The sequence below is a fragment of the Python bivittatus genome, unplaced genomic scaffold (genome assembly GCF_059951505.1).
Source record: "Python bivittatus isolate LINGU-HERP-01145 unplaced genomic scaffold, Pbiv_v1 ctg000960_np1212, whole genome shotgun sequence".
In the NCBI taxonomy this organism is placed as follows: Eukaryota; Metazoa; Chordata; class Lepidosauria; order Squamata; family Pythonidae; genus Python; species Python bivittatus.
The window spans coordinates 12,109,908-12,125,708 of NW_028277124.1; the positions used below are offsets into that span (position 1 = coordinate 12,109,908).

General features: G+C 38.5%; 1 protein-coding gene across 7 annotated transcripts in view; it reads left to right on the top strand.

Moving 5' to 3' along the window:
- The window catches only part of C1QTNF7 (C1q and TNF related 7), a 55,401-nt gene extending 40,703 nt beyond the window's left edge, over positions 1–14,698 (top strand). For 2 of the 7 annotated variants that reach the window (XM_088131471.1, XM_088131468.1), the window contains exons 2-4: positions 4,270–4,376; positions 7,855–8,100; positions 11,680–14,698. In XM_088131471.1, the coding sequence (XP_087987597.1) occupies positions 7,863–8,100; positions 11,680–12,311 (870 nt within the window). In that variant the 5' untranslated portion in view covers positions 4,270–4,376; positions 7,855–7,862 and the 3' untranslated portion in view covers positions 12,312–14,698. Of the gene's footprint in view, positions 1–560; positions 4,377–4,400; positions 5,901–7,854; positions 8,101–11,679 lie in introns of those variants that run through there. The other 5 variants (XM_088131466.1, XM_088131467.1, XM_088131470.1 and 2 more) reach the window with 4 other exon arrangements.
- The last annotated feature ends 1,103 nt before the right edge of the window (positions 14,699–15,801 follow it).

The window sequence follows — 15,801 nt, forward strand, 5'->3', positions numbered from 1 at the left end:
ATGGAACTGTCATATCCTGGTCTTTGCGCTTGCATTTTTATAGCCATTCTGCCTGGAGTCCCCAACGCCCATGTTCCATCTGGAAAAGCTTTAAGTACAGAGGGATTATGTATCACCATGGAATACTAAGTCAAAGAGTATCCATTTATTTTTTAATCAGTCTTTCTATGCCATAAAAATGGAAACATATATTTGTAGACAAATGTGGAGAGAGATTAGCAGCTTCTTTTCTGTCCATGGAGAAGAGATGAAAAGATTTGTATTGATTGTACCTAGAGTACTTGGGGGGACATGATTAGGCATGAGAGATACTCAGCTGTTGGCCAACTTGGTTATGTGATCAGGCCTGGGGCTCCCAGGGAACCTGAGACCTGCTTAGATGGCTCCATTGCTGAGGGGGCCATTTTTATTCTCCTTCCCTTATGGTTTATATCTTGGTTTTTGGTTTTGGTTTATATCTTGGTTTTTATGATATTTATTAATGTGGTTTTTATATTTTTTGCATTGTTTTTATATTTGTTTTTTATCTGATGGTTGTATGCCACCCAGAGTCACTTTTGGTGAGATGGACGGCTATATGAATTTGCTTAATAAATAAACAAAAAAACTTGAGGCACTTATTAAAACTTAATAAATAAACAAAAAAACTTGAGGCAGCTGCAATTTTCATATGGTCTGCAAGGTCTAGATTTGGAAAAATATAAATTTGCCTATGATTATCACACAATCAGTGAATAGACAAGGCAACAACCAATCCAAAAGTGTCCTGATAACATTAAATTGCACACTTTAAAGGTTTTAGAAGATGGATGAATTATTGAAGTGGAAGGCTTGGTGTGTGAGAGAAAAAATAGAATTGAAGAAAATGAAAGAATGGAGCACATCCACCCCAAATTTTGCAATATGGTGGTTTGGAGAATTATCTGAACATCCACAGAAATATCATAACGTGAAACAAATATGATGACGAATTTAAACTTGCCTTGGGATGTGAAAGTTGTCTGAATCCAGCCTGTGGAATTATGAGTTAAACGTACATAATGAGAGAATGAATGAGAGAATGGAAATACTAACTGAACCCAAAGCAAGCAACTCTTTGTGAGTCAACAGTGGAAAAGAAAGAAGCACTGCAGATGAATAATCCATGGCAGCTCCCCATCCATAGCTTCACTTGGAAGCTGAAGAAGATCTTGATCGCCTACATGCATGTCCTGAGAGAGGTCACAGAAGATGTTGGAAGCAGAGGAGAAAGAATGGTCTGTAGGGCCAATTTACACAGCAGCCAGCCAAATTGCCACCCAGCGCTGCATATACTGGCAGATGAGCAGAAGAATGCTGCTGCAAAGTTGCCAGATTGCATAATCTAGTTTTAAAACTATTTCAAGGCTAGATAGGCTTCAGGAGGCATAATAACCATCTCAGATACGTGTAGTCAGATCTGGTCATGGAGCTGAAAGCAGCCATTTATAAGTGTGATAACCCAGATCTCTTATCAAGTAAGATGTCATAAGGAGAGACAGGGCTGCTGAGATTTTGGCACCCTTTTTTTTGCCCAGATCTGAATTGGTTTGAGGAAACTTAGGTGTTGATACATACATTTTCAATATTTGCCTGAATAATAAAATAAATAATTTCTGTCTCATCAGCATATTGATAGCCCCCTTCAACTCCAAATCTCCTCATGGCTTCAGGTAAATATTGAAAAGCACTGGAGCCTTGAAGGACAATAATATCCATGACAACTGTCATCGGCAACTCAATCTAAGATCTACCCAAGAAACTGGAACAGCTACACCTTATTTTCCCAGATCTCTCAGTCAAGGAATGGATGGACTGGTGGGATAGAACATTTTAAAGTAGCTGAAAGAATCAAGAAATCGGTAACAAAGGACTTCTCACCCTCATAGGCTGCCTCGCCTTCTCAGTCGTCTTTAATTTGGGATAATAATTTTTTTTTTTGATGCCTCAAAATTAGATGGAGGAGAAAAAAAGCCCTGGATCAGTTGCTCCATTGTCCAGGATATGGCTCCAGGCATGAAGAAATTATACATAAGAGTGCTGTCTGCCCAGCTCTCCTTGTGTGTAAGGTAACTGTTGTGTGCTCTTCCCACAGCACTTAGTGGGACAAGGCTCTGCTAAAGAAACAGGGTTAATTGCAAGAATACACAGGAAATACTGCTAGGTAAGAAACAGAATAAACCATGCAGCCTAGCCTAGCCTAGCCTAGCCTAGCCTAGCCTAGCCTAGCCTAGCCTAGCCTTGCCTTGCCTTGCCTTGCCTTGCCTTGCCCCTCCCCTCCCCTCCCCTCCCCTCCCTTTCCCTTCTCTCCCCTCCTCTCCCCTCTCCTCCTCTTCCTTCCTTCCTCCCTCCCTTCCTTCCTTTTCCTAATCTAAGAAATCATGTGAGACCTTCCTATGCCATTGTTTTCAGTCAGTACCCTACCCTGTACTCTCATTCAATGAAAACAGAAAGATCAGCAGAATTTAGATCTTTCTCCTGCTGTGAGCCAAACAGGCAGGCTCCAGTTCGTGCAGAGACAGACATGTTTATCTTTATTTCTTTCTATGCCTATGAGGTCAGAGATTTGCACCACACTTGGATTGGAACTCCAGTTTAGAGGACTTCCCAGTTCCTATACTCTCTCATGCAAATGTGCCAAAAACTCATCCCTTGAAAGAGGAGCATACTTAGAATATTTAAAGTATATTTAAATAGCAGCCTCTCAAACGACAAAAAGTGCCCCCCCCAAGGGTCTGTTTGATGAATTTGTGTGAATCCGCCCTGATTTAATATGAATTTAAGATTCATAAGTCAACTCAAGTTTGCAATCTGAGATGTGATGACAAACCAATTTAGTTTGCTTTAAGGCTTGATCAGAAGAAATTAAGAAAAATCTGGCCTCTGAAACAGCATTACTTCCTGGATGGCCTCCTTACCTCTTCCAAGTCATCTAAGTCATCCAAATCAGACAAATTCAGAATAATCTCCAATGTCCCTTCCAACCCTATGATTCTATAATAATAGTCCTTAGAGGTTGCTCATGCATGTTCATCATTTAACAACTGCAAAATATCCCATGTGTTTTCAAATTTTTGGCACTTTTCCATCCATTCAGCTGTTGAGTCATCAAATGTGAGTGAATGAAGAAAAATCAAATCATGTCCAGGAGTGTGTGAACCAGGCTCTGTACCATTTCTTCTGAAATGTAATTAATTTAGCATAATTACAGTGCAAAAGTTGTCATTCGGGAGCCACCACCATCAGATGTCTTCCCACACTGCTAATTATGCTATTTTAATTTCATATGCACATTTTCCCTTTGTCCCTGTGTGCATGAGAAAAAACACGAGGCAAATAATTATTTTATTAGTAGAATATACAATTAAGCCAGCTGTAGTCCTCCTCTCTCTCTCTCTCTCAGCTTTCTAAAATATGAACGTTTGTGTCTATTGAACTAAATGCAGTGCACAGGCTCATTGTCTCAGTAAGCTGCAGCACATAGCTGTTCTTGGATATTCTCAGCAATTAAGTAGGATCAGACCTGGGGATGCCAGGATATCCCAGCACTGCTGGCAAGACTCAGTAGTTGATAACAACCTGGAAGAAGCAATGGTGAACCACTTTACTAACAGTACCAAGAAAACAGCAAGGACTTAGTCATAAGAACATCCCTGCTAGATCCTTGCCAAGGTCCATATTAGTCCAGCGTTTTGCTTCTTTAAGTGGCCAAGCAGGAGATGGAGACATACTTCTCTCCCACCAGGGTTGCCCTGCAATCAGTATTTAGAAGCAAACTGCCCCCTGATCCAGATGGTTACACTGAGTCTTCAAGACCAATTGCCCTTGATAGTTCTGTCCTCCATGAACGAATCCATTCCTCTTTGAAAAGCTTTGCATTTGTTAGCCATCACTGTATTCTGTGGTAATTAATGCTGATTAGTTATGTGCTTCCTTTGGGCTATTCTACATCTTCTTCCAATATTTGAAAGAGGGGGAAAAGCCCTCTTCCCCCTTTTCTCTATGCTGTTTTTTACATCTCAATCATGTCCCCTCTTGGTTGCCCTTTTTCTAAAATAAAAAATCCCAAGCATTCCAGTCTTGGCCAAGCGTTTGGGCTCCTTGTTTATTTTGGTTGCCTGTTCAGCACTATTTCCAGCTCTACTAGTCCTTTTCCAAATGTGGTGACCAGAACTGTCCAGAATAGTCCAGATGGCAGATGTCCCATGGATTTGGATAATAGCACTACCATGTTGACATTTTTATATTCAGTCCCTTTCCAGATGGTTTCCAAGACGGAATTTCCCTTTTCCACAGCTGCTGCACAGAGTCGACATCTTCACTGAGATTTCCACTAGTATGTCAAGAACTTTATCCTGGTTAGTTACAAATAGCTCATATTCCATGAATGTGTATGTGAATGTAGGGATTTTTGTCCCAATGGGCATCACTTTACATACATCTAAACTGAATATGCACTAATTCAACATTGGAATAGATTAAAAGAACCTTCTGGAGTTCACTTTTGGATTGCAGCACCCTCAATAGTTTGATAAGGTTTTTTTTTTTTTTTTTAGAAAACGTGCCATTTATGCCTGTTCTTCACTTTCTGTCTTTTAACCCATTAACAATCCACACAAGGGCAGGCCTGCATATCCCATGGCCACTAGGTTTTCTCAAAAGATTTTTGGGAACCCAAGGATGAAATGTTGACAGGTTACCTCCATCCACGTGCCTGTTGACACTCTCAGAAAAGTCACCAAGAGTTGACTTTTCTACTGGACAGCCTCTTCTTTCTTCCTAAAGATTCCACCCAGAAAGTAGCATAAGAAATGTAAACAGAACAAGAACCACGGATGAGAATAAAATGCATTTTAAAAAGGATGTTCCCATATGCTGGGAGTGCAGGCTGTTTTGATTATTAATTAATAATTAAATGAATATAATATAATTGCCCTAGGATTTTTTTTAAAAAAGAGGGGTGAAGTTAGTTGCTATCTTTCTCCAGGCTTTGAAATGTCATACTCTCAGACTTGGGAAGTGCAGAGACACAGGCTTAAAATTAATTTTGCATCTTGAATTCAGAAAGCCACAGTCAGGGTGACACTGTGAGCAATTAGTTGAAATTGGGGTACAAACTTTTTTTGTAAGAAGAAGAGACTGTAGCAATTTGAAGCACTTTCAGGAGCATACAGTACTTGCTGGCCTATTTGTATACTGTACAGTATTTGACAATGAAGCAAATGTGATAAAACCATGGCTCCTGTAATTTCCCATCTACTAAAATCTTCAGTCTTTATTCTATGGTTTCTCCCCTAGGAGGCAAGAGAGACTGTGAATTAATTGAACGGCTCTTACAATAGTGATTGTTGCACTTCTGCCCCACCCAGTACTTTTGTTTTTTAATATTAGTGTCCCTACAGATAATGTGAGTCATTTGTTGGATCTGTCACCATACCAGGAATGTATCAGTAGGACTGTTTGGTCTACAATAAAACTTTCAGTACAAATGGCACCTCCAGATTTCTCTTGTGGCTTTTCATCTGTTGTCTAAGATGAAGCCTTAAGTTATTGTAAGTGGATCTTTGGCAGATTGTGTTGGTTCAATTAATGTACGCCCTTGCACGATGTTTGGCACAGGGATGAATAATTACTATAACACCAATTTATAGAAAGAAAAGAAATGAAAATAATCCAACCACATTCATATTGGGGCATTTCATCGTAGCATCATCCACAAAACCCAGACAGACAGCCAATGAAGCTTTGGCAAACATTACAAGTTTACAGACCGTTCTGCCCCTTGAGGTCAAGTAAAGCTGAACGTGCACTGAACAGCCACAGAAGAGACTTTGGAGAAGACAAGCAGAGGCTAGAGGGTTAGTCGGAGGTGCTGTTCCAAGGTAATTATAGTTACAGAGGAGAAGGTAGAAAAAATTAAGTTAGGAATTGGTGATAATATTCCAGGAAGACGGCCATTGGTCTCCATTTCCAGCAGCAAATTATTCCAGGCCCAAACAGAATAGAGTAGAGGATAACACATCGATCTTGTTCAATGTCCCATTCCTTCCTATGCTGGGGAAACAAAATTCTTAATTTCCTGCCCTTGGACCATTCCACAACTCTCTCCATTTTTCTCTCCATTTTTAAAGTTACAGTTAGCCCTTGATTAGCAACTGCCTCATTTAGCAACCATTCACAGTTACGACAGTGATGAAAAAGTAATTTTGTGACCAATCCTTGCATTTTACGACTTTCGCAGATCTGTAAAGCAAAGGAAAGCTGAAGTCAGATTGTAAGCACAGTCACAGATTCACTTAGCAATCGCTTCACTTAATGACCAAGTTGCCAGTCCCAATTGTGGTCACTAAATGAGCTACAATAAAGCCTGGGGGCTGCTCTAGAAGGAATAACTATTCCTTAGTTGCTGATCCTTGTCTTTCATTCATTTTCCACGTAAACTAGGTCTCAGCGAATTGGATCAGTGGCACAGGTTTATAAAGCATAGCCATTAAGTCCACAATAAGATTAATTTCAATGCTGCCTGTACTGTTGGAGACACCTTGCTTGTGGATAAAACAGTCTAGGTTTCTGATCTCCTTAACTTTCATGTGTGACAGTCTCCCAGGTCTTCAGCAGGGGCCCTTTGCCACCTTGCCAGAGTCACTGCAACAGCCCAGACCTTGCAACATCCCTAGGTGGTATCCATGAAACCCAAAAGAAAAGTTTTTCACATGAGATCTTACAAGATCTCAGAGATGAAGTTCCAATCCTATGTAATTTAAATTATTTACACCAGTAAAAATTAACCACTTTTAAACAAAAAACCCTAAGGGTATAGGAACCAGTAAAAAGGCATTAACCTGAAAATTATAAAATGTATGATTGGGAAAAAATAGGTTCCAAAGTCAGCCTGGGAACTAATATCATTGGGTTCACAATCCTAAATTACACCAGCGTATTACATTCTGAGATTTACTTTCAAAATGACATTTTTGAGAAATGCTCAGGTTTAATAGCATTTGTTGAAGTACTGAATATTTACAGCCCTGAATATATTTATTTATTCCTTTTTATATTGCTCTTTCCATGTCATCACTTCCATATGGGATATATAGAAAATTACAGTCAAAAGTAATGACTGCCATAAACTATTTTTTTCCTACAAATGGCCATAGGTGTGTAATATTTTCAAGAGTGGATCCTTAGTGTAAGTTTATAAATAACGACTCATGAAAAGTACTTTTTAAAAAACTTTAGACTGCTATAAAAAGTATGTTGGCCACGTTGTCTGCTAAGATAGCGCTTTAGGCGAATTTCATCAAGTGTATATAATTGGTTTTTTAAAATATTTTATGTAGTTAAATTACTCTACACATATATTGCTTAAGAATTATTTTCTTCCTTAAGCAGAAGTTATGGGAAAAATGTGTCAACCAAATCTTATTTAGTAAGAATAAATAAATTCCGTGGAAATTAATTCATTCCATTCAATCAGACTTTATTTTACAAACGGAAACAAACATCTTGCAGATATTGTTATGTCAACATGTAAGATGTATACTGAAATTAAGTATTTTTTGCAAGTAATGACAGGGGAGTCTCCAGAGAGTGGTCCAAAAAGTCAAGATGTCACCATAACAGTACGATTGAAGCTCTGCCCATTTTTATGCCCATTGCAACATATGGCACACATAAAAAACAACTGGAGCTTTGATTGCACTGTCATGGCTGCCATCTTAACTTTTTACCATGACCAGTGGGATGTCCTGAGTGATTATACATTAAACCTAACACTTATGTTAAATAAGATGGATTTTATTGTTTACACATCTGTATTCTTTTTTTTTTTTTCAGTGCCAGAGATGTTTGTGCTGCTCTGTATAACAAGTTTTGCTATCTATATCAACGGTCAACCTCTCCACAGCCAGTTTAAAGGAGAAAACTACTCCACAAAATACGTTTGTAGCATACCTGGGTTACCGGGGCCCCCAGGTCCTCCTGGAAACCATGGGTCACCTGGACCACATGGGCGGATTGGGATCCCAGGACGAGATGGCAGAGAAGGCAAGAAGGGAGAAAAGGGTGAGAAAGGAAACACAGGTACTGAATATTCAAACCTTAAAAAAAAAAACCTATCAAAACAGCTGTAGTCAAAACACAGCCTACAGTTTTTCTAAACCTTGATCTGTGGAGCAGTAGGTCTATCTACTGCTCCACAGTGCTGCGAAGGGGCTATAAAGTAAGAGTTGTGAATCAGGACAGTCCTGCTTCAAAGCTGACATCTGCAAAATGCCTCCTCCCAGAAGTGTGGTATTATCACTCATGATCCCCAGACAGCAATAGACTTGTAGTCCACCACACCTGAAAGCCATCAAATTGGTGCTAGAAATTCATTTATGAAGCTTCAACAAGCTCTTTGTTCTCAAACTAAACTCCTCTTTTACAATATGGGCATAATATTGACCTTGACAGCAGTAACTGTGGTGGTGATGATGATTTGTATGCATCTAATGATGGTGTTCCTATTTATGGTTTCAGCCAGCCTGAAAATGGATTCTTGAAGTGCTATTTAGTGCTATTGAAGTGCTATTTAGTGTTTGCAGATAGTAGAGAAGTAGATAGTAGAGAAGTTTACCTGAGAACTGCCTGTGGAACATTAAGGGAAATTCAGGATCTTACCATTGCTGGGACTGGATGTAGTTATGTGTCCTACTTCCCAAACAAAAGTAGCTATAAAGCATTTCATGTGATCATAGATGAATCCTCTGCAGCTAATTAGGGCTTATTCCAATACAGCTTTAGCGATACGTCTCTATGTGAGAAGGAAGTCTTGAGTATGTTATGATCTAATTTGAGGGGAGGGGGCTAATTTCATATTCAGATGTAAGGACAGTTGAATTGCCAAAATCAGTAAAAGATGGAATGCACAAGGGAAAAATATCTGTTTAGAATGTTTAAATATCTCCTTATTCTGAAATACTTGGTAAACTCTTGAGTCCAAAAGCACTAAAAATCAAGCAACCCTGGAAAATTCAAGTAATTTGTCGATAATAATACAGAGTTCTCACTCAATAAAGTTAAATAAATCAGTTCATGGCAGATCTGAATATTCTCACATATCCAGATTTCAGTGTCAATCACTTTAAGAATTTTCATACCAATGTTGCATTCATTTAATTAAAGTTTGGGTCATGCAAAAGATTAATTGGATTAAATACATACTTTAAATAGTAATGACACAAATCTAAAGCTGTTGGTGGTGAAGGAGGGAATTTTCCCCTTGACAGAAATTTTGAACTTAGAGGAAGGAAGGAACCCTATTCTTTGAGCTATGATTAAAAACATATGTACAAAGTGCTAAAAAGAAGTAAGAGGCAATAAGTCAAATAAATTATGAAGTAAGAAAAAGAAAAGGAAATAGAGGAAACCCTTGGTTTTACAGACCATGAAAGGGGGTGGCGTAAATTAAACCCAAATCTGCAATAAATCCATAAGTAAGGTATTTATGTCATTTGTATCAATTTATATCATTTGTGTAGTTATGTCATTTGCATTAATTTACATGATTTGCAAAATAACTTCATTAACAAAAGATGCAAATGATGTAATTTCTCTCAAATTATATTGTTTGCACAATGGAGTCATTAACTGATATAACTTGATGCAAATAACAATTTATGTCTTAGCCAGCCAGCCTTCAGCTACATCCATCCACCACACTGTAAATTGCTTTTTGTACTTCAAACTTCTTACCTCTGTTCTGATATACAGCCATTTCCACTTCTTTCTACATACTACCTATTACTTTTCTAGCAGAATTTGCACATTTAAAAATTCTCCATTTCCCATTTTTCAGTAACATTCCACCAAGGTTCACAAATTCACCTACTTGTTCTTGTTTTCTGCCATATATATATAATTTTAAACAATTCACTCCATTTATTCTGTCAAACACAACCAGCTTCATCTTTGATACAGCAATTTTCATATCCATGCTCCTCATTGCATCATAAAAATTATCCAACATTCACTGCAAATTATTCAGGTTCTCAGCCAACACCATTGTCTACATACAAACTATATGCACATTCATATCCACAAACAACTCACAACTCTAACATCACCACAAGCATTACTTTTACGTAAATAATAACAACAAAAGAAACAACACCTATCTTTGTTCTACTCTTTGCTCAGTGCTGAACTCTTTGCTAAGCATTCTATTATTCCCAGAGGTGCTTTATGTACATCAAATACCACTCTTACTATATTTACCAATAAATGTCCAATATCACACAAATCATTCCATAATGGAAGCCTATTGACTTTACTATATGTTTTTACACTTTTTATAAATTGACATGTGTACAATACAGTTTTGCACATTTATACATTTGTCAACTACCTGCTTGGGAGAAAGAAATGTTATCTGCACACCCCTTGCCCACTTCCTAAATTTTGCTCATTGCCATCTTTTGTAGCCTTTCAAATCGAATTAATTACATATATGAAACATAGTTTTTTTAAAAACAGATTTTCATAAGCCACTATTCTCATTCATTCATGGGTCTCTAAATGATCCAATCACATTTTCTGTGCTCTCTGATCTTGTTCCTACCCATCAATTCATTAATCAGAAAAATTTCCTGGATCGCATTCAACAGAAAGCTGCACATTTTCCCTCCAAATTCATCCTGGTTCTTCCACTATTGCTATTCAATGGAGCATAACATGCATTATCACAAGCCTATAGATTCCTACTTTCATATGTACCTACAACAACTTAGATGACACCTAGATTGTACTTGACACTTTTCTGACATACACTTTAGCTTTTCTGTTGCTGATAAAGCTACACTTCGTTTTATATATTCATCTGCAGTTAGTCCTCACTTAACAATGGTAATTGGGACCAGCAACTCTGTTGCTAAGCAACATGATCATAAAGTGCAACGTCACAAGACCACGCCAATTTATGACGGCAATTGCAGCAGTCCCAGCTGCTGTCATTAGGCGAATCTCACACAGTCACAGTGTCCAACGGTCAGGTGATTGCCATTTGCGACCTCCTGCCAGCTTCCCCATTGACTTTGTTTGTCAGAAGCTGGTGATGAAGGTAGCAAATGGTGATCACGTGACTGTGGGACACTGCAGTGTCACAACTGTGAGCAGATCCCCAAATGCCCAAATCATGATCATGTGACCATGGGGATGCTGCAACAGCCATAACTATGAGGAGCCGTCATAAGGCCCCCTTGTCCAGCACCATCATAACTTTGAACAGTCACTGAATGAGTGGTTGTTCAATGAGGACTACCTGTACTCTACTCCACAAATTACATCTTTTCTTTACAAACACACAACCTACCTCTTTTTCTTTCTTGAATGCTGTTTTTTAATGTATGCTCTTTAGTCTTTACTTCTCTAATGTTCCAAATCACCATCTTCCATATGCCATGGTCCTCACAAAATGGGTGCTGTAGATATTGACCTCCTCTGCCCATCATGGCTCTCATCACTCAAGGCTTCCACACAATGCCTTCAGTAAGAGAGAGAAGGTGTAACTAGGTTGCCAGTCTTAGTCCTACTGGTGTCAAATGCACTATTACAAGTGAATTATTACTTTGTATTTAATAATATTAAATAAAGGTACGATTAAAACAGTTTCCTTTCTCTTAGGTGTAAGAGGAAAGATGGGTCCTGCAGGACAAACTGGAGACAAAGGAGACCAAGGACAGCCTGGCAAAAGAGGACCTACAGGATTAGTAGGAGCTAAAGGTGATATAGGACCTCTTGGTCCAGCAGGACCCAAAGGGGAGAAAGGAGAAAGAGGAAAAATAGGTCCACCAGGAATCTGTAAATGTGGGCAAATCGTACTGAGATCAGCTTTCTCTGTTGGGATTACTACAAGCTACCCAGAGGAAAGGTTGCCAATTATATTCAACAAAGTCCTTTTTAATGAAGGAGGACATTATAATCCTTCAACGGGAAAGTTCATTTGTGCCATCCCAGGGATTTATTACTTCTCCTATGACATCACGCTGGCAAATAAACATCTTGCCATTGGTCTGGTTCATAACGGGAAGTTCCGGATAAAGACATTTGATGCTAACACAGGAAACCATGACGTGGCATCTGGGTCCACCGTGATTTACCTTCAGCCTGAGGATGAGGTGTGGCTTGAGATCTTCTACACTGACCAAAATGGCCTCTTTTCTGATCCTACGTGGGCAGACAGTCTGTTTTCAGGATTTCTCTTATATGTAGACACAGACTATCTTGATGCTCTGTCAGATGAAGATGATCTGTGATGGAGGTCTCCATACTTCTAAATGGACAAAAGGCAGTGGACAGAATCTGCCCTTCCCTCTTCATAAGACAACGGCTTTGTCTGGGATTTGGGTTTTGTTGTCAAAGGGTCCAAAGTAAAAGACTTATTTTCAAACAATAGAAACTTTCTTGGTTGTCTACTATTCTTAGAATCCCAAAAATGGTTCTATTAACTCAATGATAGAATAGACCTTCAAAAACCATGTTTTAATAGTATTTAAATAAATTTAAACATAATATTTTAGACAATATATATTGAGTAATAATGTGGTTCTTGTGAACAGGAACTAGTTAAGTTGTTGAATGATGTTTGTTATGAAAACATAGATATTGGCGGTAAATACTTTGTTTAAAAGAGGTAAGTTCCAGGTAAGAAAACATGGCAACATACTCTTATTACAATTACCTTTTTGAATGATTTCACCCCAATCAGAATAGAGAAAAATGGATAGACAGACTTTTGTAGGCTTTTAAGTCAAACGATCAGTTAATCCAGTTCTGCGTTACCAGTTCTGGAGTTGGTGAATGGCTCTGGAGACTTTCATTTTTTTCTCCCCTCCATAATAACTACATTCTCTGTGGGGAAAGAATTGAACCTGAACTTCTCCCCAGTATGGTTCTCATTAATTCCTCATTCTGCTGCTCAAAGAGTGAATTATAATCAATGATGTAAGTAAAACAAAACAGTTCTTTTGGGATTTGTCCCATATAGCACCATCTTTTACCCTGAAGACTCTTTTTGGAATAAATTGTTAGATAATCAACACTGCCCCTGCAGCTAAACACAATTCTCTTTCCCCATAACTACACTTGAAAATTAAGGAGTAGGGTTTTCTTTTTCAAGAGATATATTAAAACCCACGTACGCTTTCTTTTAAAAATGAAGTGTTGCCTTCATGAACGACATCATTCTGAGCAGTCCAAATCATCATCATCATCATCATCATCATCATCATCATCATCATCATCATCATCTCACTTGGTTGTATGCCTTTCTTGCCTAATTACAACTCAATATTTCCATTTGTTTCTAATCATTTTTCTTACTAGCCTGATCAACATCTGTTGCGCAAGTAATTATGTTGCAATATAATTAATATTTTAATTCAGCTTGCACTCTAAGTAAAGATACTCATTCTCTGTATGACAGCCAGATAAAACTATTTAGCTTTGCTCCATCTATTATAAAAATTGGAATCTTACCTAAATAATTGAAAAACGTGATGTTTTCCTTCAACATACAGTACTTTTTACTGGATCATCACCACCATCATTATGGAAAAACAATTTTATTTGCCACACACAATATAATTATTCTTGCTCTGAAGTTCAAACAAGCAGCTTGGGGTCAGATGCTGCCCTGATATGCCCACCTCTGGACAATCATAACTTGCTTTTATATGAGATTCCTTTGAAACTGATCCAGAAACTGCAGGTAGTGCCATGCACCCCAACTAGGTTGTTCTTTGAGGTCCCTGACCATACACTCATGGTGGTCAGCCATTTTCAAGCTGTTGTGCTTGATTTACAGCTTAGGGAGAAGATCTCTCAAGAGTTTGCTTCCATTTAAGTCCACCTGGTCACTTCATTCTGCCTTGCTGTCTTACAGCTGCCAGTACTCATGGGCATTTCCTGTGTGGCACTCACACCAAACTCCATTGAAGACAATAGAAGGTTTCCAACATAAAAATTTGTTTGTTCAGGCAGGTCCTGGATTCCCCATATATTATTTTGCAATCCACCTAAGTCAACTTTTTATTAATTGTTGGACATAAGAGTTTCATGTTTATCTGTTTGCATTTATTGTACATAATGAAAATGTTTAATAGGAACCAGAATTTTTCTAATGTGATGGTTGAATGCATTCAACCAATTTATTATCTTCTGTCCAGGAGATCCAGATAGGAGAGGTTCTGAGGGAATTATCTGGGTAATGAAAAATCCACTCTCCCTTGGCCATTGGCTTCTCTCCATCTTGTGAGGGATTTCTGTGGCCTAGGAAAAAAATGGTCCATGTTCTAGAACAGCAATTTGACGCAAAAAACTTTCTACACTCAAGGAACCTGTTCCATGCTGGCTTCTTTTTGAGGAGATCTCATATGTCCACCAATCATGGCTTGCTCTGCATGTTCACTAGTAGTCAAACTAATAAAGCAGGTCCAAGGCATTTACCACCCTTTCTTCTTTTTAGTAGTTTCTGAATTTCAGAGAAATGTTTCTTTGCTGAAAAGAAGTTTCTACAGAAAACTTCTCTGTAAGTTCTTTGCAGCAAGAAGTTGAATTGTTGAGTGCAAATAAACACACACTTTCTCAATGCTCTGAAACTTTTAACATGTTCACTTTGATATAGTTGAATAAGTAGGCAAAAAGTATTTTAATATTGCTAGTATTAAATACAAGGAATTTGCTTGTGTAGCTCTGCACTGTCTACACTAGTGTTTCTCAATCTCAGCAACTTTAAGATGTGTGGACTTCAACTCCTGGAATTCCCCCGCCATGCTGGGAGATGAAGTTCACACATCTTAAAGTTGCTGAGATTGAGAAACACTGGTCTGTACTAATTGCTTGTGCAAGTTTCAGGTTTCCTCAGCCTTTGGTAGAGAAGTGAGATCTCAGCCAAGACTTCTGGTAGCTACTGATATTGGGAAAAATAAGGCAGAGTCACTGTTGAGTCCTGCAGGCCAATATATGTGAAGTGGATTGCAAAAAGTAAGGGAGTGATGGCAGGTATGTTTTCTTCCTTTATGACCTCTCTTGAGATCAAGATTTTTTTCCCCACAGTTATCAACTTGTTTTGCTTTCGGCTGGAAAGCCATTATGCAGGGTTGTCCTCAGAATATGATCAAAAAAATCAAGATGGTGGCCAGGAAGGTGTGAACGAAGCTCTACCATTTTTCGGTGCCACCATCTTGATTTTTTCACCATACCCTGCAAACACCCCTGCTATTGTAAATTTCAAGAATGCATATTTTTTGAAAGTCTGCATACTTTAGTACAAGAAGGAATGGCCTCTTGTGCAATGCCTTAGGGCCCTGTGCACAAGTAGGACTTTGATTTTGCAGCCTCCAAGGCCCAGAGCACGATTGCTGAAAATTGACAGAACAGCATCCTGCTATACCAAGGTGGGGAAAGGATGAAAATTGTAGGGTAAAAGAGGCACCTGACAATTAAAATTAATATAATTAAAACACAGTGGCTGTAACAATGCATGTAAAACAGAGGTGGGGGTTTAATCTCATGGTTGTGGCCCTCATCTTGACTTTTTTAATCCCTCCCCCAGCAGCCCTGGATCCTGTTTCCTCTTCTTGATTACATTAAACACATTGTAGCAATTAATATTTGATAAATGTTACCTAGAGCAATGATACTCACACATCTTGAATATGAACCATAGGTTTATTGTTGCTTTAGGGAACAATCTGTGGAATCAATAAAGGGCAGCTTTAACTTAATGTAGAACATCCACTTCAT